Genomic DNA, 26101 nt, shown 5'->3' with positions numbered 1-26101 from the left:
GTAACTTCTCTTGCTTCATTCTCCTTCCTGTCCCCTTTGTCATCTTCCTTTATCTTTAATGAGCAGTAAAAAATTCAAAAGGGGCACTTAAAATTAAATAAATCAAGAGTCCAAAGAAAGTTAAGAATTAGAAGGGCAAAATTAATGCTTGGAATAATAAGCAAAACTGGGCTCATTAATCAGCATTCAAACAGCCTGAAATCACAGGGAATCCAGAGAAAAACATACATGCATTTAAAATATACACTCATTATAACTAATCTGTTGATGTGTCTGCACCATAAGGGAGTCTGTGGTGAATAATTAAAGATTGCTTCTGCAAATAAAATATGACAAATGAAACTACCAAGAGTAATAATAATCAATGATAGACTTGGGAATAAAATCAGTATTATCTATGGTGCCTTAAAACATAGTAAAGTTTTGTTAACTTGTATGTACAATGGAATCAAAACACAACTGTAACAAAGTAATAAATGATAATATTGCTATAAGAATTAACAAGTGACTAGTGGGCACTTGTGTTTTCTGTGTCCTCTGAAGTAGGTGCAATCTCTTTCCTGCCCCTCAAACAGGAAGGCAAAGCAAGGCAATTCCAAATATCAGCTGTTAGGGTTTTGTACTGCAGGTATCTGGAGGTATTGCTTGTGATTCCTTCATTTTTTTTTTTAAATGTAACTATTTTCTGTGTCTCTCAAAAACAAAGTGCAAAAAATCATGTTGTAACTTAGGGTGTAAATCTATTTTATTCCCTATAGAATTTAATCAGCTAAACTGAAATGAAAAAAAAAATTAAACTCTAGGATAAAAATGGGCAGAAACAGGCCCGACAGTGAGTTGCCAGTAAAGCAAAGTCTGGGATCTTCCAAATGGATTGCCATGGGGGAGAAAGCTGGACTGCAGAAAGAGTCAAGGCGATGGGAGAAATCAGATGACATTATCATTCTTACAAACCAGCCTTTCCATCCACAACCACAGCCACTTGTGAACATCCCCACCACCAAACTGCAGTTTCTTGTATCTAACATGGCCATAACAGGGAAGAATCAGACCATTTTTCCAAACATAAAATGATCACTGGGACACACAAGTTCTTTATTTGCAGAGGAAACAACAAACCTACTAATTGCAACACTCAGTTCTCTTCTACATCACTCATAGAATGTGAAGGTAACTTGAAAATAAGTAGCTGGGTGTTTCAAAATACAAATGCAGCCTGGCTATAAAAGAGTGGTGAGACCTGCTTTCAGAGGCAAACTTTAGAGATGGGGTGAAATTCTGTAACTCCAAATGACCTTTAGGACTAAGAATAAAATGGAATGACAGTCTTCAGGCATTCTCCAAATGTTTGAACAAATTTGCACAGAAATGAAGTGTCCAGTGTGAGTAGCCCCAGGCAACAGAGGCAGGGCTGAGTGTCACAAGTGCATCTGATCATGGAGTGTTTCAAAATGCATATTCAAATAAAATGAGGCCATTGAGGCTGGCAACAGATTGAATTCTTGCAAAAAGCTAGGAATTAAGGCTGTCACGTGACCAGTTCAGTTTTGGTGCCTGTTGTTTTGATTATTTATTTTCAACTTTAAAAGAAAATAAGTTTATCAAAGCAATACTTTTCAAAGTAAAAATATATTCCTCCAGAAAGAAAACAAAATTTCAGAAAATAATCACTTGAGAATTTCGGGCAGTATTTTTTTATTACAGTTACCTCCAACTCCTCTTTCTAACTTCTCAGACCCATCCCATCCTCCTACCAAACCTGAACTTTTTCTCATGTGCTCCTTAGTTTTGGTTTTGAAGAATTCACTGGCTCCAATTTGTGCTGCCCATATACTCACAGGTGCAGAGGAGCATCCATTGTCTCATGGTGGATCTACCAAGAGCCTTGAAGAACTGACTCTCCCAGAGGCATCAAGTGGACATAGCTCTTCACTCAGAGGTTAGAGATTCATGAAGCCCTCCCTTCCCTCTCTGTGTTGGAATGTCCATTGGCTTGATATTGTGCAGGCAGCCACAGCTGCTATGAGTTCATGTGCACACTGGCAATGCCACATCCCAAAGATACCAAAACAAAACTTTTTAAAAGCAAACAAATCAGTTCCCAATTTATCTTTTTCAGTTCAGGCTGTTTTTGACGATCTCAAAGATGCTATGTAGCCAAGGATGACCTTGAATTTCAGAACTCTTTGCCCCTATCTCAAGTGGTAGGATTACACAGGTATGACCCACCATGGTCAGTTTATGTGGCACAGGGGATCAAATTTGAGCTTCATGTTTGCTATGTAAGTACTGTCCTCACTGCACTAAATGTCCAGCCTCATCATCATGGCTTCACACTAGCCTCTTGGATGCTTTGCACTATAGTGTTTCCAGCTCAGAAGTCTCCCCCATTACAACCAGGAATTCACACAGCTGTGGATACCCACACAAGATAGGGTTCTCCAGTTTCTCTGTCATGGATAGAGGGCAGCCACAGACACCATCCTTTTCTGAGGAGCCAATGACTGTCAAATAATTGTCCTTTGACCTTTACAGACTGCCCTGTGATGGATGTGTGTCTACACACACACACACACACACACACACACACACACACACACACACAAACACACTGGGGTGAGGGTGTGAGAAATGGAAGGAGGAAGGGAGGGAGGGAGAGTGAAATAATTTGGTTGAGAATCTATGGAATTTATTAAGGCTTTGGTTAGTTGATTGGGTTTGGTTTTAGCTTGTTCAATTATTTACTTCAAATTTTATTTATTTATTTTAACTGTATATGCAGGTATTTTGCCTGCATCTATGTCTGTGAGCAACAGGTGTGTTTAGTGCCTGCAAAGATCAGAAAGGAGAAGGAAGAGTCCCTGGAAATGGAATTAAAGATTGTTTTGAGTTGCCCTGTGGGTGCTGGGATCCAGGCCCTCTGAAAGAGTAGCCAGTGATTGGAACCACTGCATCATCTGTCTAGCCTGGGTTTCTTTGTTTTAAAGGTAAGACAGAGTTCAGTGACAAGAACTGATGATGTAAGTCCTTAACAGCATCACACATTCTGAGAGAATGAAACTCTCAGAACTTGAACCAATGTGTCACTGTGTCACCCTCTAGGAAACCACAGGGTTTTCACTTACCTATTTCATACTGAGTAAGTTATACCCTAGAAATCGGCAGACTGTAAATTTCAATAAAACCTAATAAAGGGAATGTGCGCTCCATTGGCAGAACAAGGTCCTAGGATGACAATGCTGTATAAAGAAAAGATTAGTTATCTAGAGAGATGGCTTGGGGGTGGGAAGTTCAGAGCACTTGCCAGCAAAGAAGAAAGCCTGAGTTCAAATCTCCATCATGCACAGGAAGAGGCAGGCACAGCCATGGCCCCTGGAAACCTGGTGCTCAGGGGTGGAGACAGGCAGATCCCAGGAGCAGCATGAGCTACCTGCTACACCTCTTCCAACTTCTAGCTTCTTTATTTCCTCCATTGTGAGGTTGTATTCCCTCCTCCAAGGACATGAGTGTGAATCTAGCCCTGTATGTGAGCCACAGTTATCTGTGTTGACTTTGAAAAACAAAAGCAGTTCCATACATCTTGTGGGCACCCACCCATTTTGGGGAGAGAATGCGCTGCCTATACTTTAGTAGGACCTACACAGAAAATAATTTTGATCTGGCAAAAATTTAAGGTCACCATCCTGGACACTATCTTCACTTTCTTTCCAAACTTGGAGTCAAGAGTTGAACCAAATATGTATTCCTCCTCTGAGGCAGCCTTAGCAGCGCAACCAGGTATCATGTAGCCAATGGGAAACTAACCAAAGATGAGTGATGAGACGAACTGCCATTTTCCTTTTGAGGTCCTGTACGCAGGAACTCCTTCCAGCTAAGAGTGGAAATGCTGAACACTATAGCAGGCACAAAGAGGAATGCTGCAGTGATTTTCCATCTGAGGAAAATGATCTGGAGGGAAGGGAAAAGGCATAACTGCTTTAGTAGGTAGCACAGAACCCTGAGCAGGCAGTCCCTTAGCAGTGAGTGAGTGAGTAACTCCCTCACAATGGTGTCTTTGCATCACAACCGTCTCTCTGCACAATCTGTATTCTAGTAGGACACAAGCGAACTGTATTTAATAAAAATAACACGAGTCATAGGAACTGAAGCATGTGTGGAGACTGCAGTCATGCTGAACACTAGCTGTGTGGACTTAATTCATTTAACCACATGGGACTTAAGTGCCTATTGAAAAAGAGGGAGCTACAACAGCCATGATCTGGTATGAGAGCCAACTAACAAGGACTGTGAAAACTGTAAATTGCTCTTAAGGAAAACTAATTACATTACTTCTAAAATGACCATATTTAATTATGTTGTCACTAATATAATTACCCATGCTTTAATTCTTTAATAATAAATATACTGGTTATCTGGTTGTTTATTTCTTCTTCATTTTCTTCTCCTTCTTCTTTTTATTATTATTACTATTGTTATTGTTACTTGCTGTTGTTGTTTGTTTTCATTATTATTTGGTTGAAAATGTTTCTTATCAGTTTTTGAAGGTATAAAACAAGCAGAGTTCATCTACCAGAAGAGCACATTTTGAAGTCAGAATTTTGTGTCTTGAAGTCCAGTCCACTGCACAGGAATGTTGTTGTATGACAGTCCAGAGTGCCAAATCCTGACTTGTGTCCTAGGAATATAGAGCACTGTTTGGTTGCTTATATTAGTGTGCGCTTCCATTAAGAGGAGAAACTGGAGCACAGAGAGCCTCATGGAAGACCAACACGTCTGCCCACATCCCCATCCCTGTCAAAGGTGATGCCATCATGTAAAGAGATTGACTGATCCCTCAAGATCTCCATGATCCCTTTTATCCCCAGAGCCAGTTGCCCCTTTCATTTTTGTCAACAACGCTTCCTTTTTGTTCCTTTCCCTCCAATGAGGAAGTGCGGTACAGACACAGACACAATACACCTCTTCATAAGGAAGTCATGAGTGTGTGCCAGATGGGCTGAGGGGATTACAACATGTTTCCTCTCCCATGGTGACTCAATGGGGCTGGTATGAGAACTCATCTTATTCAAGAAGGCAGCTTCCCCTGACAGAATTATGAGTCACAGTTCCTGGGGAGAAAGTACGCTTACCAACAATATTTGGGGGGAAGGGGATCTTTGGGTGAATACAGTAAAGGTCATTCAGAAAGCAGCACTGCCAGGATGACACAGGGCAGGCAGCAGACCTCCCAAACCTCTGGAGGTTTGATCTCTCAACAGCAGTAGCACGATTGGCTCTCAATTTAACTTCCAGGTGTGGTACTTGACACTCCAATGGGAATTATTATTAGTGTGGATGAAAGACTGCCAACAGGACACTGACCAGCTTGAGAAGAGGGGCTTCTATTTATCCACGTATTTATCCTGTGCACTGAGAACCTACTGTGTCTCTATGCATCCATCATCATCCCAAGTGTTTGGAAAAACCAAATAAAGTGAACAAATCTATGCCTTCAAGTACCTTAAAACCAGAGAGGGGTGATCACAAAGGGAAAGAGGAAATAGACAGGGAAGGAGGAGAGGAAAGAAGGTCGAAAAGAAGAAAAAAGGAAGGGAAAAGGATAAGAAGGAGGGGTTCACTGGCAAGTGACAGAGAAAAGGTACAATGAAGAGCACTGATGTGGTATTAGCAGATGATGGGAGATGTTAAAGCATTGTTAGTGGGGTAGAGGGGAGTGACTGGCAGGGCTATTTTAATTTAAAATTGTCACAGAAAGCTTCTGTGAGAAGATAACATTCAGTCAGGACTAAGTCAAGTGTAAGTAAATTATAGTCTGGGGTTTTCATCATCATGTTTAAGGATCAGTACACCAAGTCCCTTCCAATCAAATGAAACAGATACCCAATAGATGCTGGTATATTAGTGTAGCCCAGCTGTATGCTAGCACATCCCAGTTGAATACTAGGCCTGGTTAAAATACAGCCTTTCCTCTGTGAAGTCCCAAAGGGCCCACAAGTTTAGATATGATTTGTTCTTTCAGCTGTACTCTGTCCTAGTTACAGCTCGTCTTTAGAGTTATTTTTGGTTTCTAATACAATGCTCTAAGTGGCATAGAAAAACTGAAATGCACCCAGCAACGATGATCAGGATGGTAGGAGAGCTGAAATCCATGCCAAACGAAGAAGAGTTGAAGGTACATATTGTAGAACACTGGGGTCATGGTTACATAATGCTGATTTAACATTTCCAAAGGGCTCTCACAGAGACTAGCTGTTAAAGCAATGAGAGTCAAAGTCCAGCCCATGCTGTTCACAGGAATTATACAGAGAGATCTCTATTAAAATTACAATCCCCGGGTCCCTGTGTAAAAACCAAAGAACCTGTGCTTTAGCTATTTTCTTTTTCAATCATGAAGCTAAATCAAAGAAATATATGGAAATGACAGAGACTAATTTCAGCCCTATGTGCAAGAATTTCTATGTGCAAACTTTTACAAAATTTGATGAATTGAAAAATAAAACAGTCTGCAATAATAAATTCACTAGGTTGAACAAACCTGGGTGATGATGAGAAGCAATTTAGAGATGAGAGAAGCCGTCAAAAGATGGGCCTTTGAATACCCAACCTCTTCTACCTCTGTGTACATGGGATCCAGGGCCATGGTGACTAAATTTGGCTACTCAAACTCAATAAAGACCTCGGTGAGAATCTCCCACAAAGCCATATCCACATAAAGTAAGAGGCTACCACCAAATTCTTTGTTGCCTACTTAGACACAGTTTGATCAGAGCTACTGTGTTTGTTTTGTTTCCAGTATCCCAGTAAACAGCTGACAAATGAGTCTTCCTCAGTGCTGGTATGAGTTTGGGGAATAGGTTATGCTATATTCCTACCATTTCCCCCCATAGGACTGAAGGTAAGAAAAAGGAAAAATATCCTTGTCAGCATGAAGCTGTGATTCCCCTGTGTTCATACAGATCAGCCCTCTTCCTAAGTGTTCTAGTCCCCATCATCTCCAAATTCTACAGTTCTTTCAGATACTTGATTGTATGCAACCACAGAAGACCAACATTGTGTTTTTTAAAATTCACTATCAGAAAGAGTGGACATATAATCCTGTATGTTATCTTAATTTCAATTATTTACCAAGAGCCACATACTCACCTGAGGCATGACTCTGCAAGATCCCATAGAAGTACAGGCTCATCAACCACCACAGTAGTCCCATCCTGTCAATATAAATAAAAAGGTAAGGGAAAATAGCTCTTCCCTGGAGTTTTAATAAACACTGGCAATGCTTGCTAACTATAGGTTAAAAACTGTCCCAAGGGTTTTACAGTATTAACAAGTTTTATTGTCAGAACCAACAATAAACTTGACAGGCTTTATTTCACATTGTCATTTGCCTTTGAATCCCATATAACATATAGATCAATTCAAACAAGATTAAATAACATAACTGAGATCCCCTGGCTAGAAAGTGGTCCAGCCACCATTAAATTCCAGCTGCAAAGCTCCAGAACTCTCTGTTAATCACTGAACTATAACTGCTACATTTAAAAAGAAAATGTTCATCTGGATTTTTTTGACCTGGAGCCACACTTCTGGCAGATGAATTTGACCCTCTTACCCCTCTTTAAGTTCCCTTCTCTAGTCCCAGCAGGAAATATGTTATGATCCAGGTACTTTTCCACCTTAGTGACAAATTTGAAGTCTAGCGATCCTGGGTTCAGACAGTCTGCAGTCAACCACACAGAATTTATATCATCAGGAAATATGGAAACCTCCTGCCCTACTGCTCTTGCTTATCCACTGAAAAGACAAATGGTAAAGCAATAATCTCCATGACCTTTAGCTTTCTAATGATAACCAGCAGGGACTGGCAACTAGCAAGACCATGCTCCTATATTTGGTTGCCTGGTCTTTAATGCAGGAGATTTATGAACTCTGTAAAGTCTGTTCCTAATCCTCTGGACCTGCCTGGCCAATGGGAAACTGTCTACAGGGTTATAAATACAGAAAGATGGAATGACTCAGAAATTCCAAGCTCATGACTTCTGCCTTCTGTTGATGAAAGCATCCATACAAACGTGTGTAAAGACATCTGGGAATTTGTCTACATCATACTTCTAGAAAGCAACAGAGATTGGAATTTTTTTTTATTTATTTTTAAACCCTCATCAAGCACAGGGAACCACATACCTAAAATGACAGTATGACATAATGCATCAAAATGGGCCACTTTTAAGAGTACTACATGGAAATCCAAACAATATAGGCCGTATTGCACATACTACACAGAATGCAAATTACTATTCCTATCATTTATCATAAAAACAGACAGCCAAAAATCTCTAGTGCCTTCTTAAGCCTACCTATGTAAAAAAAAAATCGCACACGAATTTCTCACAAGAGGTATCACATGGAAACATTTTACTTCAGATATCAATTATCCTTTTCTTTTTGAACAACACTTTCCAATCCTCACATCATTATCTTAGGGAAAATTTGTTGTATCCATCTATCATGCATTCTTTCAATACAACACCTTTGGAGCTGGAGAGCTATCCTGGTGGTACAGCATTTCCATAATATATTCAATACCCAGGGCTTTTGAGGGCATCTTCTCCCCAAAAGTATTACAAAATCTGTGTTAATAAATTACAATAATCTAACTACATAATTCTAGTAAGCATAATCCAGGGCCCTTTATAAGAATACTTTTCTGCAGTCAATAAACGCATGAAGACCACCTCAGTGCCTTCAACTATGTATAATATATACACACACAGATACAGACTAGAAAAATGACTTATCAGTCAGGGGGTAAAGTAGTAAGCAGAGTCTTATGGGAACTTAAAACTGTACCAAAGGAGCAAAGTACAGTACAAAGTGGAACGAAAAGATAAAAGAAATCAACCAGTCAGTGTGATTAAAGGCTAACAAAGAAAAGAAAAAACTATAAAGGCTACACACGAGGTGCTTTCACACTGAGCAAGACTTAGTTCGTTTTGGGGAATTGAGGCAGAAGGAAAATATGGGGAAACGGGGCTCTTAGAGAATAACATTCACAGAGAAAATACGAGACATAAATATAAAATAGTCTAGTAATAATTCTGTCTGGCTCAAGTACCGGGTACTAGAAAAAGAACTATGGATGATTGTGTTGGAAATCTGAAAGGGCTGGGAATAAACTATGCCAATGCTGTGAAAGGCAGGCTAAAGGAATGTGATTTAACTTACATAGCAAAAGAGATTAACTGCTGTTTTCTGAGTAGAAGAGTGATACAGTACATAGAAGTGATCAACTTCGGCCATAGGGAAGTCACTCAGCCAGGAACGAAATGGAAGAATGGCCACTAAATTCTGTCTTGGAGTAATTTTTGATACTGCATTTGTCATCACAGTAATTGCTCTCCTTCTAGATTTTTTTTTTTTTTTTTTTTTTTTTTTTTTTTTTGGTCATTGACATGCCACCTCTGCCCTCACCCAAGTCATTAATAAAAGTAATTAATAATTTTGCATCAATCCTTGTCAGCAAGCACAGTAAGATATTGCACTAAATATTCAGCAAAGCAGTTTCAGTACCACTTCTCGGCTCTATTAAAGTATTCCAACCATCCTCATTGCTTCTGGCTATCTAACACACATGCACACACACACACACACACACACACACACACACACACACGAGTACATACACATGTGCAAACACATATACATACACTCACACACATTCTCACACATACACTTACACACACTCTCACACACACTCACAAACTCTCTCGATCTTTCCCCTCTCTGTCACACACACACACACACACACACACACACACACACACACACACACACACCACTTTGGATTCTACCAGTTTCCTGTTTATATGTTGCTGAATTTCTGGAGCAACATGGAGAAGACATTCTAATTAGTGTGATTGAGGACCTTAATTGATATTCCCAGGAGTTACTGGATTATGCAGCGTGGAGCAGAGGCAGGTCACCAACTGAGAGCTAATCCAAAGATAACCTCTGCTCAAACACAAATCCAGGGTCAACCTTGTCCTGTGATGAATAAAACATCAAGCCTACAAAACCGAAATTGGATTTTGCAGCATGTTTTGACAGACTAAAGGTACCAAGGTTAGTGGGAGATGGCTGGCTGGCCTGAACTCCTTTGAAAGGTGATGGTTTGTTTAATACTGGCTTGCATTCAGCCTTGGAGTTTTGTTATTGGAGGAAAAAAAAAGAAACACACTTTCAGTTCTTGTTTCTTAGAGTAAGGGGGTATTGAATCAGAGATGGAGAAAGTGGCAGAAGTCAGGGGAGCTGTCTACTAATGCAAGGGCTCACAGTGAATTACAGTCAGCTTTACCTAACTGTGGTGGTATCTAGTGGATCCTGCTCTTTCTACAGATAATAGAGACCTACATATGTTCCCAGACAGCCTTTCCTGATACCCATTTTACTTCCTAACATATCTCATCTTTTGTATTAGTGCTTCTCTGGTGTTCAATACCATTGTTTCTTGATATACTAACTTGGATACATATGATCACTTAGCAAGCAGTTTCAAACACATGTTTAATTCTACATAGCAATAAAAATGTTAGAGGCATTTATTTCTGCTCAAGATTTTTTTTTTCTTCTGAGTCAGGTTTTCTCTGTATTGCTTTAGAGTTGGAGCCTGTCCTGGAACTTGCTCTGTAGACCAGGCTAACCTTGAACTCACTGAGATCTGCCTGCCTCTGCCTTCCTAGTGCTGGGACTGAAGGCATATGCCACCACCACTGGACTCTGCTCAGATATAGATATAGATATAGATATAGATATAGATATAGATATGGATATGGATATGGATATGGATATGGATATGGATATAGATATAGATATAGATATAGATATATACCTTTGTATGAGAAACCTTCCATTGGCCACATTATCTGGGCCTAGTAAGCAAATGGGTCTCCTAGACTTTGAGTTAGCCATCATAGATTCTCACCCTGGACAAGCATTCCCGGTTTGCCACCTCAAGGCTGCTTGTCATACATTTGTTCAGTGTTCCCTTTTCACAATGGCACTTTCCTGAGCCACAGAGTATGTTTTCCTGTTTGCTGATTCTGTGTGTAACTGTGTGCTTACAGAATGGTTATTCCTGACAGCTTACCAGGATGATTGGACTCAGACCTTCAGCCTGGCCCTTGCCAGTTTTCCTCACCAGGTTTTACTATGTCTCCTATAAGGTCTTCCTCTAAGCTGGATAAGTGGCCATTAATCTAACTTTATTTGCTTCATTTATGCCCTTTGTAATGACACAACCATGGAAAACCTAGCCCCTACCACAAAAGTACAAATCTTAGATATCCAAACCCATGCAAGGTGAATACTGCTACCAAAACATTTCCCTCGGTCCTAAGCTTTGTTCATAAGTTCATTCATGTTTTTCCTTTTCATTCTCTAAATTACAGATAAATCTCAATAGATTTTCCAATAACACACATATAAGAGATGACAAACAAACCTCTATTTCATTTTATAAAAGAGAAGAATGATATTTATTAAGAAATGATGATTGGTTTTCATCCATCTCATATTTTTCTAACATATTTTTTGACCCAGAAGAGGACCTCTGTGAGACTGTTTCATGAGCCAATATTTAGAAATAGGCAAACTTTCAAACAAACTAACATGAAAGCTACTAATTATTGGTAAAATGAAAGAAGTGTGCTCTGCCCTGTCCTTCTTAGCAACAAAGCTGTAGCACACAAGCATAATAAAGAATGGCCTCTGAGGACAAAATGCAAACAACTAAGTAATCTATTCAAGTACATGGGATGTTCACCCAGATAGGTCATAGCGTGTGTGAACAAACCATAGAATCTTTAAAGGAAATGAGAGGACAGTACGTAACCATAGGGTCCAATCAAACATAAAAATAAGGAATTAAATGGAAAAATCTTCAAAAATGAGGATTATAGTTCTAAATAATTCATGGGTCAAAAGAAAATCTTCAAGGGAGTACAGAAATGAGTTTGAAATATTATACCAACTGTGTGCTTAGAAAACAATTTGTAGTATTCCAGACATTGTGCTAGAAAGAATGATATAAAGTAAGCCATTTAATAGTCTACCTTAAGATCCTAGCAACGAAGAGACAAATAAACTAAGAAAACAAAATGAAACACAAAACAAACAAAAAAACTATAGCAAGCAGAAATCAAGGAATTTTTAAATGGGTAAAATAGAGGGAAAGTAGCAAAATGTGTTTTCTTTTTTTCTGAAAAGAGGGGTGACAGTGATGTATGTCTAGCCAGGTAAAACTTAAAACAGGAATGAAATAATAGATGTGTCTAGTGATCATAGAGAAATTAAACATATGAGCTAACTATAAACTTGGGCATATATATTAGATAAAACAGATGGAATGGATCAATATCTTGAATGATACAAACATACAGCATTCAACTAAGATGAAAGACAGGCTGACTGGTCCTTCAAATACTGAAGATATGAAAATGTATTCGTCTCTAGAGCTTTGAGAAGAGCACAGCCTTGAGTATATCTAGATGGCAATCTTACAAGAGAAACAAGTACAATGCTCTTTCTATCCTTTTGGGCTGCAGAATCTGTGCAGAACACATTGGTGTCTTGTAGCTGTTGCTTTGTTTATCTATTTGATCCAGAGTTCCTCCTCTGCTTTTTTTAAATGCTTTAAGAGCCTATTTTGATCATATTCAATACCAAGTCTTTCCCCAAACTCCTCCCAAATGATTCACCCCCTATTTCACATCCTTTTCTTTTTTTATTAACTTTTATTGTTTTAATAAATTATCTACTCTAATTACTTCCACCATATGCTCCTGGGTGTGGTAAGATTCACTAAAGCCTGAACCGTGGTCAATATATTAGATCCAGGATTAAGGAAAACTGTCTCCTCCTCTGTCCCATCATCTGTCCATAGCATCTCAAGGCCAAAGGCTCATGAATTCCTTCCCTCTCCTTGCTGGAATGTTGGATGGTTTGGTCCTGTGCAGACATCCACAGCTGCTGTAAGTTCTGGAGTATAGCAGTCTTGTCATATCCATAAAGTGCTGTTTCAGTCTGGCGTCTTCAATCTCAGTATCTTATAATCTTTCATTGAGAAGACATTCATTGGTTTTCCCCAAGCTAAATGATAAGTTAGGTAATTTCAACTAAAATGTCAGAAAGATAGCTTTAGATATAGATAGATTATTTACATGGAAGAAAGGAGCAGGGCCACATGATAGGAAATTAAAAAAAGAAAAAATTTGTAAAATTGGAGGAAACATACAGTAAACGAACTAGTCTTAAAATATTAAGGCTTTGAATAAAACTATAAAACTATCTTTGCCAAAAACAATATGCAGTAGGCAAATGAACACATCAAAAGATGTTCAAAATTATTGCCCATTAGGGGAACATGAATTAAAAACTCAATAAATAAAAATCATTACTACAACTTGTCAAAATAGCTAATATAAAATTAAAACTGAAATACCTGGCTTAAAAAGACAAAAAATAGTTGAAAGTATCTTACTAATGGAGTCTAGAATGTAAAAAGCAGTGTGAAAGACGCTGGTGAAGTTAAACAACAATCCTGCTATATGACTTCACACAGTCTCACTCTCAAATCTTCCCTCCATTAGAACATAAGAAAAACTATGCTCTCTCTCTCTCTCTCTCTCTCTCTCTCTCTCTCTCTCTCTCTCTCTCTCTCTCTCTCTCTTCTCTCTCTCACCACACACACACATACACACACATACACCACATACTCTGTACATGAAAATTAGTAGTTCACTATTAATTGCTTAAAATTTCAAACAACTCAGTGGCACTCAATAAACAAACTGATGGACAAGCTTTGGAGCATGAGAGAGGGGGGGCAGAGAGAGAAAGAGAGGGAGAGAAAGAGAAAGAGAGAATAAATACTATTCAGCAATCCTAAACAATGAACATTAGTTGAACTTCAAAGGAATTCTGTTCAATCAAAGAAGCCATTCTGAATGGGCCTACACACTGCATGTTTTCATTTACATGAGATTCTCAAAAGATAGAACTGGTGTGACAGGGACAAGACTTTCAGGGTTAGGGTGGTAGAAGAGTGTATCTGTAAAGGAGCTATTTAGTATCAGGGATCACTTGAACATCCTGGCTGTGACAATGGCTTTGGGGTCCAGGACACAAGCTAAAATCCATCGTCTTGGTTTCATTCCCATCACTATGATAAAATGTGCCAGCAGTGAGCAAAAGGGGAAAAAGCCTAGTTTGGTTCATAGCTCCAGCTTACAGTCCATCACTGTAGGGAAGTCAAAGTGTGGAGAACTTCAAGCAGCTAGTCATATTACATCTGCAGTCATGACCAGAAAATGATGAACACATGCTCAGCTTGCCTTCTGTTTTATAGGGTACAGAATTCTCTGTCAAGAACATTTAAGATGAGTCTTCTCATACTGGTTAACTTAATAAGTATAATCTCATGGGCCACTGAGACATCTCAGAGGTTAAAGGCAGTTGCCATTTGACGATAGGGACCTGACTACCCGAGTTCCATCTACAGTACCCACACAAGTATGAAAAGGGAAAGCTGACTCTGCAAAGTCTCCCTCTGACATTCACACATACACTGTAGCACATAAGCCCACACATTCACCATATACACACATACTAATATCCAACATAATGCCTTGTTTAGGAATACAACCCTTTACAGACATTCTCAGAAGCTAACCTTAATCAATCATGGTAATTTGTCCTAGGCATGGCCTGAGTCCTGCTGGCAACTACCGGTAACCATCATATCCTTTGAACTGTGCTTCAAAACAGGTCAGTTTATTGTATCCCTATTAAATATATTTTAAGTCACATGATTCTTCTTTGAAAAACTTATAAATGATTTTTTGAGGTCCTACAGGAAGTCTTAATAAAAGCTGTTTTAACCTAAATATATTGGTTTCTATTTTAAACATTCACTTTCAAAATATGTCCTGTCATTAAGCTCGGAGTGTTCCAGAAAAGTCCAGCAGTAGATGTAAGGAGAGATCAATGAACTGTCCTCAACCTGAAGCTCACCAAGCCAGTACTTCTAACCTTTACTGATGAAACATCTGGGTCAAAGTTCACACCAGGAAATATTAGCACACTCTTGGTAGGACATTGCTTTCCCCACAGCTTCAAAACACTGGGAGCTTTGAGAGGACAGATATAATACACCACCTGCCATCTTCTGCAGCTTGGAATAGAATACGGGCAGAAGGCCTTCATGTAGAACTTTAATGTTTTGAATAACAACGTGTTCTGAGAGGTGAGGGAGGACATAGCTCCACGAGGGCTCATCGCTGTCACATGGAGAGTAGAAGTAGGTTTGCAGCTAGCGGAGGTGAAAGAGGAGTTTAACAGGATGCTGGACCTGGGCTTGGATGTTGGACTGTGTGACCCTGGACACCCGGAATAAAGAAGTGAGATGTGAACATCTGATGAAAGGTGTGTGTGCACTTCAGAAGAATGGGAACCTGCTCATTCTCCAGCATTTCAGACTGGCCTGCTAGAAGTTCACAGACACACTCAAGCAAAGCTGGGAGTGTTATGGGTGCCTTCTCTCCAGTGTGCAGATACCCCATTGACTAAAAAATCTTTTAGGGACACTTAGGTTTACAGATGATAAACACTGACATTTTACCTCATTTGTTGAGGGACATCTTTCAGTGTTCTTGTGGAGAACTTAACATTGTACATGAAAATAAGTAGTTGTCAGAAAATACTGGCAAACATTAGCCTGTTTAATGAGATAATTTGGAATCATGCAGTCATCTCTATAGGTCTATAATGTAAGCTACTTTGAATATTGCTAGCAAAGAAGAATTCAAGTTACCAGTGTCTCACTAATAATCAACGGCTGGCCACAATGCTCTGTGTCTTATTCTTGAGTGTACTGAGCCCAAGTTTCCTATCGTTGTTTCTAAAATATGTCAAAATAGATGTTCAAGATTCAGTTTGAGTACCCCAATATGCAGAAAAGCCAAGGATGTGATGGTATTCAGTGAAATCTGAACTTGGGAAAAACAATGCTATTAAAGTGAGGGCAGAGGGACCTTACTAGTTACAGATATTATTTAAATGCCAAACACTACAAATGTCTTTTACTATGAAATAAATTTGTTTTACTTACATTTGAAAGGAGTGTATGGCCTAACATTTCTTGTAATGCACACAGCAAACATTTATGAAGAACAAGGGAGAATAAATTCCCTGTCTTATGACAGGTGAAGTTCTCTGACAAACAGAAGCTCACAGGCTGGAAACCTCCTGCATCAAGTATTTCTAATCATGTTCATATAGAGGGGAAAAAATAGACTCACTTGGTTGCTATGATGCCACTAACGTTCAAGTAGGGAATTAGGTGGAATTGTCCACTACTGACACAGAGCAGTCATGTCAATTTGGGATTAACAGCCAATCACTTCCTGGTTAGGAAATTAATTTCTTTTCCCAGCGTAGAAAGCTTCTCAGCCATCTGAGGGTTTCTGCTACTTAAATTGCATGTCAAGGCATGACTACCAATAACCTCTCTAATTCACAGGAATAGTGTATAGAACACGGTCTTGCCTGTGGAACTCTCCAAAGAGAGGCACCTCTACGAACCATTGCAAAAGGCCAAAGCGGTGAAGCTATGGCCACACTTTCATAGATCTGTGCTTAAAAGACTGCACATTCTACCATCTACCATCTCAGTCTACAGCATCATGTTCTATTCAAATCAAAGAGTAATTTACTCAGCTCCTGTTTCAAAAACTTTACAGCGATAAACACGGTAATGGTTAACATTGTTTATCAACTTGGCGAAGTCTAGATTCACCTAGAAGACAAACCTCTTGTCATGTTTATAACAGGGTTTTGAGACTGGACTTATATGGGAAGACATACCCTAAATGTGGGCAGTGCTATCTACTGGCCTGTGAGCCAGGGCCCCGAAATGAACTGTATAAAAAGCAGAAAGTGTGGAGAGCAGCTATATTCATTTTCGTTAGCGTTCCTGATTACAGATTTGATGTTACCAATTGCCTCAGGATATCCTCACCCAGGCAGACCATGTCCCAAGTGAGCCTAAATAAACCTGTCCATAGCAACAATACTTGGATCTTGGAAGTCACCATACATCATCCTTTCATATAGCATTTCCCTACAGTGTTTCCATAGCAACCACACTTGAAGGGATCTTGGAAGTCAACATGTATCATCCTTTGACATATTACTTCCATATAGTGTTTCCTAAATTCTATCAAAACAATTCCTAGCAAACACCCATACATAAACACTGAGTCGAACTAGAACCCAGATGCAGATGGAGAGGACAAGACCTGGCGGCAGAAACACATAGAGACAGCTTACCTGAACAAGAAGGAGCTAACGGGCCACCAGACTAATAGCTGGGAAGCCAGCATGGGACTGACTCAGGCCCTCCTGAATATGGGTCTCAGCCAGAAGGCCTGAACAGTCTAAGGGACCTCAGACAGTGGAGCCAGGATGTATCCCTGGTACACAAAAGGACTTTGCAAACACATCCCCCATGGAGGGATAACTGCCTTATTCTAGAGATAGGAGAGAAGCCCTAGTCCCTACTTCACAGGACCTGTCAGATCTACATGACCCCAACTGGATGGCATTCCCCTACATATGGAATTGGGGTGGGGGGATGGGAGGGGAGGGTGGTTAGAGTGCATGTGAGAGGGCAGAGAGGGTAAAAGGGAGGGAGGGAGGGAGGGCACGAGGGAGGGAGGGACAGAGGGAGGGAGAGGGAACTGGGATCAACATGTAAAATAATAAATTAAATTAAAAAAAAATGCTTTGACTCCAAAATTTAAGTTGAAGGACAAGTTACTGGGGAAAAGGATTTCTATTTTTGTTTCCACAGAAAATGAAAAGATGTGGATTCCTTCCAGACTAATGTGGTTTGATCATGCCAGACCTCCTGAAACAGAGTACAAGCTGATCCTACATTCAAAACAGCTGGACAAAACAGCCCTACAGACTAGAGCCAGGATATCTGAACCTTCTTCGAATCCCCCATGACAGTGCCCCTTACCAGCAGGAAGTAGTTTGGAAAGAACGATGCCCAATTTCCCAAATATTGTGTATAAATGTTTGTTTTCATTTAAATGGACTTAGTTATATAAAATAATAATAATAAAAAAAAGGAATGCCTCAACTGTAACATGGATGTCAAAAACCGTATCTCTCAGAAGTCAAAAAAATACTTTGGGAAGAGGTTTTCCTTTTGTTTCCACAGGAAATGAAGGCTGTGGATTAATATGGATCACATTTGATCACATTTGATCAGAGGAGACCCTGTGAATCTTGAGAGGTGATTATTTAACAATAAAGATTACTGTTGGTCTTCCTAGGGAAAAAAAAAAAAAAAACAATTCCTAGTTTGCAGGAAATTGTTCATCAAACTACACCCTCACTTTCCCTCTAGTCCACTGCTTAGAGGCCCTTGACAGGCCTCCCTTATTCTGTCAATTCCAGTAACACTGAGGGATACTCCATCCTCCAGTACAAGAGAGAAAAAAATGAAAGAACCCTGGGTCCCAGTTCTGACTGTCATTATTCACTCTGTGACCTTGGTCACAAATTTTATTGTCTGTGCATCTCAGTTTCTTCAACTAGCTTTATCAGGAAGAGTTAAAGTCAAGAGTTAAATCAGCATCTTCAGGGAGGACTTGGCATAATCCAGGCTGATATGGTGCCAACTGGGAAGCACAGTGCCTTCTATGCTCATATTGTCAGGCCGCTGGAGGAAACAGTCTGCTCAGCATCCTCCCCATCCGTATCCCCAATCGTGTCCCTGAAATGCAAAAGTAATATTCCTTGTCTTGCTGCAAACTTGCCGAAGGCCATTTTAAAGAGGGTGGGAATAGCAAGGTTTAAAGAAGATACCCGGTTTCTGTGTCTAAAGTGTTAAAGAAAATCTGCTTATGAACTAACACTGAGGAGGTCTGTGTCCCCAGGGAGAAAATTCTATGGCTTCTTTCACTAGGTTTTGGACACCAGGACCATCCTGACAGATGGCAATGTACACCCACCAGTCCCAGAGTCTGGGCTGTGACCTCAGTCCACCAGATCACACTGAAAGGAGGGGAGGGGGAGGGGCTTCCTCATCACATTTTATTTCTTATGCATTGGATAGCTGGTGAGCTTATTGCAAATACAGCAATGCCATGAAATCTACCTTATATAATAGTGAAAAATAAGCTGCCATGTTATGATCTAAAAACCACTAAAGACACTAATTTTGAAGTTATGCCTTACCTTCACCATACAGCTACTTACAAAAAATTCATCAGTCTCACTCACAAAGAGCTGTCCAAGCAGTGCTTAGTGTGAAGTTTTAAACAACTTTGAGAAGCAAAATGCATAGAGAAACAGAACATGGACAAGTTGAGCATTTTGTGGCTATTCCATAACACTGCCAGGGGCCCTTTTTTCCAGGGCAAAACTGATTAGTAGCATGAATGAGTGCCTACAATACAGAGTTCCTATGTCAAATGCTAAGGACGCTAGAGACCTTATCAAATCTCAGGCACCCAGGAGCTGACAACCTAACAGAGAGAATTTCCACGTTAAATATGACTAATTAAAATTGACTGTAATTAGTTATAATCAGCCACAAAACTGGGAGACTAAAGTCCCTACTTTGCATGTTTATTGATGGAATTATGCCAGTGAACATATATATTAAATATAAATATATACAGTATCTAAAAGAGTATATTTGTCCTTAAGTGACATTTAACTACGTTTTCTTATGCTATTGGTAAGCATATAATCAGTGCAGAAAACACACTGGCATGTTGTAAGGAAGGCATTACCTGCATCTTAATAGGCTAGGGAGACTGGGGCTTGTTTGTTGGATGATAGAAAGGTGTTTCAACCCAGAGATGAAGTGCTGGGAGCTTCCTTGGAGATGGAATTCAACTGGACTCTGAAAGTAGGTAGCACACTAAAAATACAGCCATGCATACACAAAGGCATCCCAGACAAAATTATAACCCAAAACATGCTATACTTCTTACCAGTGATCCTAGAAGGCAAATGGAAATGTGCTGATATGCTAATTAAATGTGTCTACTCTTAAGGCGTGTGGATGAGGAGTGGGGATTTTGTTCTGTATACTCCAAGGACAGGCCTGCCTTGGAGCTGCCACTCACATCAAGGCTCAGTTACTACATTCAGCTCCAGGTAGCAATATAAATGCTTATAGGAGTTGACAGGACATTTCTCAAGCCATGGGGCCATAGAAGTCACTTTTGTCAGGACAAAACTAATCATATAGAGAAGAATCCAACCCCATTAACACAAAAATTCTCTCATCGTTTTCTTCATACAGAAACACATTTAAATCCCTTCAGACTTCCAAGAGACTGTCATTTAATATTGAGCCTCTTCTACAGTGATTTCCCAAAAGTTCCACTGATGATAAATGGGGAAGCCTGTGCTCAAACCCAAATACCTTGACACCAACGTGTATGATCTTTCATTCTGCAGGAGCACTCCCTGTTTGCTCTTGTAATTACTTTAAAAGTTGGTGTTGAAGACAGGAAGTCACAAAGACACCACTTTCAACTGGAATTTGAATGTCTGCCTTCTGCTTAGCAAACAGTCTTAGCATTCATCATGTCCCAAGGAAAATCCCACGTTGCTTCATGCCATTGATTTGCCACTGTCTCCAACAAAAGACCTGCCTGCCTGCCATGGCCCTGGGAATTTTAAACAAGAAGTCAATGAGAGATGCTGGTAAGTGGTCTGTAATTGTCTAGGGGCAGGGTAAACCTTGCTGGAATAACAATCGTATCAATATGCTGGCTACATGAATGATCCTGCAGTGAATTACAACAGGGTACTTACACTCCAAAGCCTAGGGTGGCAGATCTGCATAATTAATCTCTCTCTGCAATAACCCCACAGATTCAGCAGGACTGCATTCCACAGTCAAAATTAATGCCTTTATTTTTCTCCTCTTTGGTGTTCCTTTACATGCATGACAATAATATCACATGTAAGAAAATAGTATCAGATATAGCAACTCTGTTAATACAGTCAGGGTATTAAAGGTTCATTGAGCTACATTCACTAAAAATATCCTCATGTAAATCTAAGCAGAAAGACACAGGACTGACTCTCTTTCTCTCTTTCTCTCTCTCTCTCTCTTTCTCTCTCTCTCTCTCTCTCTCTCTCTCTCTCTCTCTATATATATATATATATATATATATATATATATATATATCTCAAGATGCTTTAAGAGTTTACTTGAAGTAAATTCAAACTCTGGTATTTACATATTGTCTAGCCTGGACTTCTACCTAATGACTTCTGGTAAGTTATATATCAGTGTTGTTCCTATATTTTAGGTATGCACTAGGTATACATTGTAGGTGAAGCCTTAAGTTAGGAGACTGTCTTCTTCTACAGGACTTCTTGGGGCCTTTTAAAATGCTAATGCATTTTATGGAACTACATTTCTTAAGAATGAATTATAGTATTCCTCAATCACAACTGACTGCAAGGATTCCCTTTTTATAATATCTTCAACATTAGGGTCCTTGGAGAATTTAGAAATGCTGATTGGCCTTCCTTTAGAAAAACTGAACTTTTTGACTATGTAAATCAACCTCCAAATAGACCAAGTTTTGGAAGTACCTATAAAATTCTCCCATGAGGCGGAAAACTAGTTTGTTTATTTGAGGGGGTGGAGGGGGCATGCTAAAGTAAGGGTCATGAATTCTCAACTGGTGAAAAAACAAACAAAAACAAAAGAGAACCACAAGTCAATTTTATCATTTGCTAAATCATTTCTACTACAAACACAGGAAGGAGGAAGGACAGAATTAACAGGGAGCACGAGACACAAGCCATGCTGATGGGAGTGGGCATAACGCTGTGCTTTGTCAGTATAACTGGGCCGAGGGGACTAGATTCCAATTCTAGCATGTAGACACTGAAAAACCACTGCCAAATCCAAATACAAGACAACAGAGTCAGAAAAGCAGAAAGGAGCCACTACTCTCCCAAGTCTCTCAATACATGGTAGGAAGCCCAGGTGGCCCTAATATGTGCTAGAAATACTAAAAGGTACCACTCTTTCTAATTGCTGTGCCATTTATGAAAAAGAAAATGAACATGGCCTTATTAGTCAGACTGACCTAAAATCCAATCGTTTTCACATGCAAATATTCTCTCCATACTGGAATGCATGAAAAACAGACAAAAATCTCACTCCCCAAATCCAGAGAAAGAGATATTTATCACACCACAAGAGGGAAGTTTATAGAAGTCTTAGGTAAGGCATTGGGTGTCATGGGGACACCAGTGACGGATGACACTGGTGATTGATGACAAAGTCCAAAGCAATTTTTCCCACACAGAACATCCTAATGCTATTTTCCTGATGTCCTTCATATGACATTCCAGATCCTCCAACCCTTGGCAAGAACTCTTCCATTTCTTCCCTGAAACACTTTTCAGCCCTAATTGCCACCATAGATACAGGTACAGATGGCATGGTGTATCACCCTGTACTTCTGTTCCCCTGTAAATGGCTTTTCTGTCAAGAATATTCTTCACTCTCCTCTTCACGTTTACAAATGCTATCAGTCCACTGTGAACTATGATCAAAACTAGACCTTTCATGGGGTGTCCTGATCCTATCTATAGAATGTAATTCCTTCCTCATCCGTGCACCTTATACTGTGCTTCCTGTAGAGCCCCAGGAATGAAATGTTTTTGCCACATTACAGCTATGCTCTCACTGGCCAGACTCTTGGAGTAAGTTTAGTTCTCTGTCATGCTTGACTCCTAAGGTCTCATATAAGCCTGGTCCATACAGAACATTTGGGCTATTGTTTGAATGACCAGTCATCTCTGTACAGTGGTTCCATAGTTTATTTCCTGATACAGGAAAATGTTATAATCCTTTAGTTTGTTTTCTACATCTTTAGCATGTAGACACTCATTTCCCCCCTGGATCCTATGCAGGAGGTATTCCTCACCAAAACTGGCCAAACTGCACTGACCGAACATAATGCTGTTGGGCTGTTAGCTCTCTTCAACAGAACGCCGAACCTTGGTTATACTTCAAACTTCACACCTTGGCATTTATGATGTGCATGATGATGCTATGCAAGAGATACTCAGAGAGCTCTTGTTTAGGTGTACACATAGGGGACTCCTGGGGTTAGGCCCTGAGTATTGCTTAATTTGAATTCATGGTGTCTGATTCAACACTATTGCAGCTCATTATCCTTGGGGGGGTGGGATCCCCTGATCATGCTGATACTGGGCAGGCAGGAGATACTTCCCTCCATCTCCCATCCCATCCCGTGTGTTCCACTGGATGACTGCTTCTCACTGTTGTTCAACTGTCCAAGGGTTTAAGAAAAAAAGCTAAATTTTACAAAAGAGGAGATCCTATCAAAAACCCCATGAATTCCTTCAAAATTGTTCCCCAAATTCTGTAGAGGTCAAGGACAAAGAAAAACAAAAGGAGGGGAGATTATGGGTCCACTTAGGGGTGCACCAGGACAGAGCCCCAGGTCACAGAACTTCAGAATAATACTTTCCCATTGTGACTGTATGCCTCACTGCCTCGTGAAACAGAAATAACTCATGCAATGATAGACTACAGTGAGTCTTTTCATGTCTCAGGCTGCTTGATATTCACCCTGCTCATTCAGAAGAGAATATTATAATTTTCCTGTTTTACAGATGATGAAATTGGGTGCAGAAAGGTGAAGTGTCTAATTCAGGGTATCACAGCAATCAAACAACAGAGCTTGGCTTTAAGGGAGGTTCCATGACACCAGCAGATCATCTGCCCTGGATCTTCACCTTACTCCCTCTCCCCAGTGCCCACATAACACAGGAAGGAAGGCCTTGATATTTCTTTCCTACATTTTACAAAATATTCCAAAAGATCAAGTAAGAAAGGCAAAGATTCACTGGAGTGAAGGCCATAGAAACCGCCAAGTCTATGTTAGCAGAATGACAAAATTATCAGGAAAAATAAATTTCAGGAGGAAGGCTTTCCAGTTCCTTTAAATGGAGTAGCAGAGATGAGATGCCTGAGTGGGTGCACCAGCTTACACTACTGGTAATTAGGGTGGCGTCACCCGCGTAAGTGGGGGCAAGACATGCAAGTGCTCCAGAGTCCTTTTATCCAGCTTATCAAGAAAACACTTTTGCCTTTCAAATACAGGAAGACAGAACCCTCTACTTACTGCCCATGGGCAGGATATGGAAATCTGGAGGATGGTTTTTAACAGAAAATTGAAAATGTGAGTAACAGCAGTTGCCAGTGGCTGGGAAGGGTGGAGAATGGGAAATCGGTGTTATTGGGGTACAGTTTCTACAGGCAAAGATAACATATCTCTGGAGATGTATTTGCTGACAGGGTAGTCAGCACTTCAGAACGGCCCCAATGTCCCAGTTGCTATTGAACTGCAGACTTAAAAAATGTTTACAATGATGATTAGAATATTCATATCATTTATCAAAAATAGTAATAATTAAAAATGCAAATGCTTATGAATTTAAAATGCCAGATTTCGTCACAGAGGTGTGAACCAAAGATGAGGGCCAGGGAGATAAATGGTAGCCAGTGACATGCTTGCCACGCATCCAAGTTTGGTTTCCTTTTGCTGTGATGAAACACCAGGACCAAAGCCACCTGAGGAGCACAGGGTTTATTTCTGCTTCCAGATCAGAGGCCATCATGAAGGGAAGTCAAGGCAGGAACTGAAGCAGAGGCAGGGAAGAACCTTGCTCACTGGTTTGCTCTCCAGGACTTATTTTGCCTGTTTTCTTAAACAACCAAGGACCACCTGTCCAGGGGTGACACAGTCATTTCTCATGAAAATGCCCCACACACTTGCCAACAGGCCACTCTGACAGAGGAGACCTCTCAATGGAGAGTTCCTCTTTCCAGATGATTCCAGCTTGTATCAAGTAGACAAAAAGCTAACCAGCACAGCACCCAGCCATGAAGACATGAATTCAGTTTCCTAGCAACCAGGTCAAAACAAAACAAAACCAGGTCTGCCTGTGTTGTAATCCCAGCACTGGGAGGCAACAAAAGATGATCCCTGGAGCTTGCTGGTGGTCTGCCCAGTCCTACAGACCTATCCTCTTAGCCAAATGGCTAAGTTCATCTGGGCCTGCTTGCAAAAGATCATCAAGGTTGGACTTGTTGACTTCACTTTCCCTGGCAGAAGGAAGGAATAGGGAGGGTCACAGGACCTTCAGTGGGACATCCAACTACAACTCTCACCCAACTTATTCACTTCTGCACTAGCAGCATGCGCCCTTGTGGATGGAGGCTATAAGCAGGGAAGGACTGGGGAGAGGGCTGCATATATGAGGCCAGGGAGGGGTTATCAGACCATCCAGTGTAGCTGCTTTAAGAACCCCCACCCTAATAAACGCTGGTTCCCAAAAGGGAACTGTGATGGAATCACATGTTGATTTGACACTGGGACCCTAGAAAGAGGAGTAGATATCAATTTGTCTCCCCTAGGAAGGAATTTTAACATCACCCTGGTCAAGTTGGCAAGATCCAGGATGCAGTAGAAAACCCTGTCTGCTTGAAGGAAATACTTGATGTTGACATCTGACTTTCACATGCATGTGAACATATATGAATCCACACCCACATATGTATGTACACACACATCCACCACACATGCAGGCATATGCACATACCCTTCAAAAAGTGGAAGATCAATCTCCAGCAAATCTTTGGACAATCTGAACTATATTGGACAAACATACAGGAAAATAACCTAGTCACTATAAATGATATCCAAGATAACAGGGGTTGGCTGTTTTCTGGAGAGTCAGGAAAGCCCTTCCTTCCCCCTTTGTGTCCTACTCCCCAACCTTTTTCTTGGGGCATTCACTTTTAAAACATTTTTAAATTTTCAATACATTCTTCTCTTTGAAATGCACATAAACTCTCCTGAACAGAGATTTTTGCCTACTTTGCAATCTTGGCATACTTTTTTTTTTTTTTTTAGTGACTAGTGGCCATTTCTCATACAGATGCCCTGAATCCCAT

The 26101-nt window shown here is 40.2% G+C and overlaps 1 protein-coding gene across 6 annotated transcripts in view; it reads right to left on the bottom strand.

Annotated features, from left to right (window-relative positions):
* Il1rap (interleukin 1 receptor accessory protein) overlaps positions 1 to 26101 on the bottom strand; it is a 136368-nt gene that overhangs the window by 86414 nt on the left and 23853 nt on the right. For all 6 annotated transcript variants that reach the window (XR_007834949.1, XM_051191247.1, XM_051191246.1 and 3 more), the window contains one exon: positions 7144 to 7208. Coding sequence is in view for 5 of the 6 variants with exons in the window: in XM_051191247.1 (XP_051047204.1) it covers positions 7144 to 7207 (64 nt within the window). In the remaining variant the exon portion in view is untranslated. The remainder of the gene's footprint in view (positions 1 to 7143; positions 7209 to 26101) is intronic.

Source organism: Phodopus roborovskii, unplaced genomic scaffold (assembly GCF_943737965.1).
Source record: "Phodopus roborovskii unplaced genomic scaffold, PHOROB, whole genome shotgun sequence".
Taxonomy (NCBI): Eukaryota; Metazoa; Chordata; class Mammalia; order Rodentia; family Cricetidae; genus Phodopus; species Phodopus roborovskii.
The sequence above is the reverse complement of the archived record's forward strand: the minus strand, read 5'-3'. Positions and strand labels throughout refer to the sequence as shown.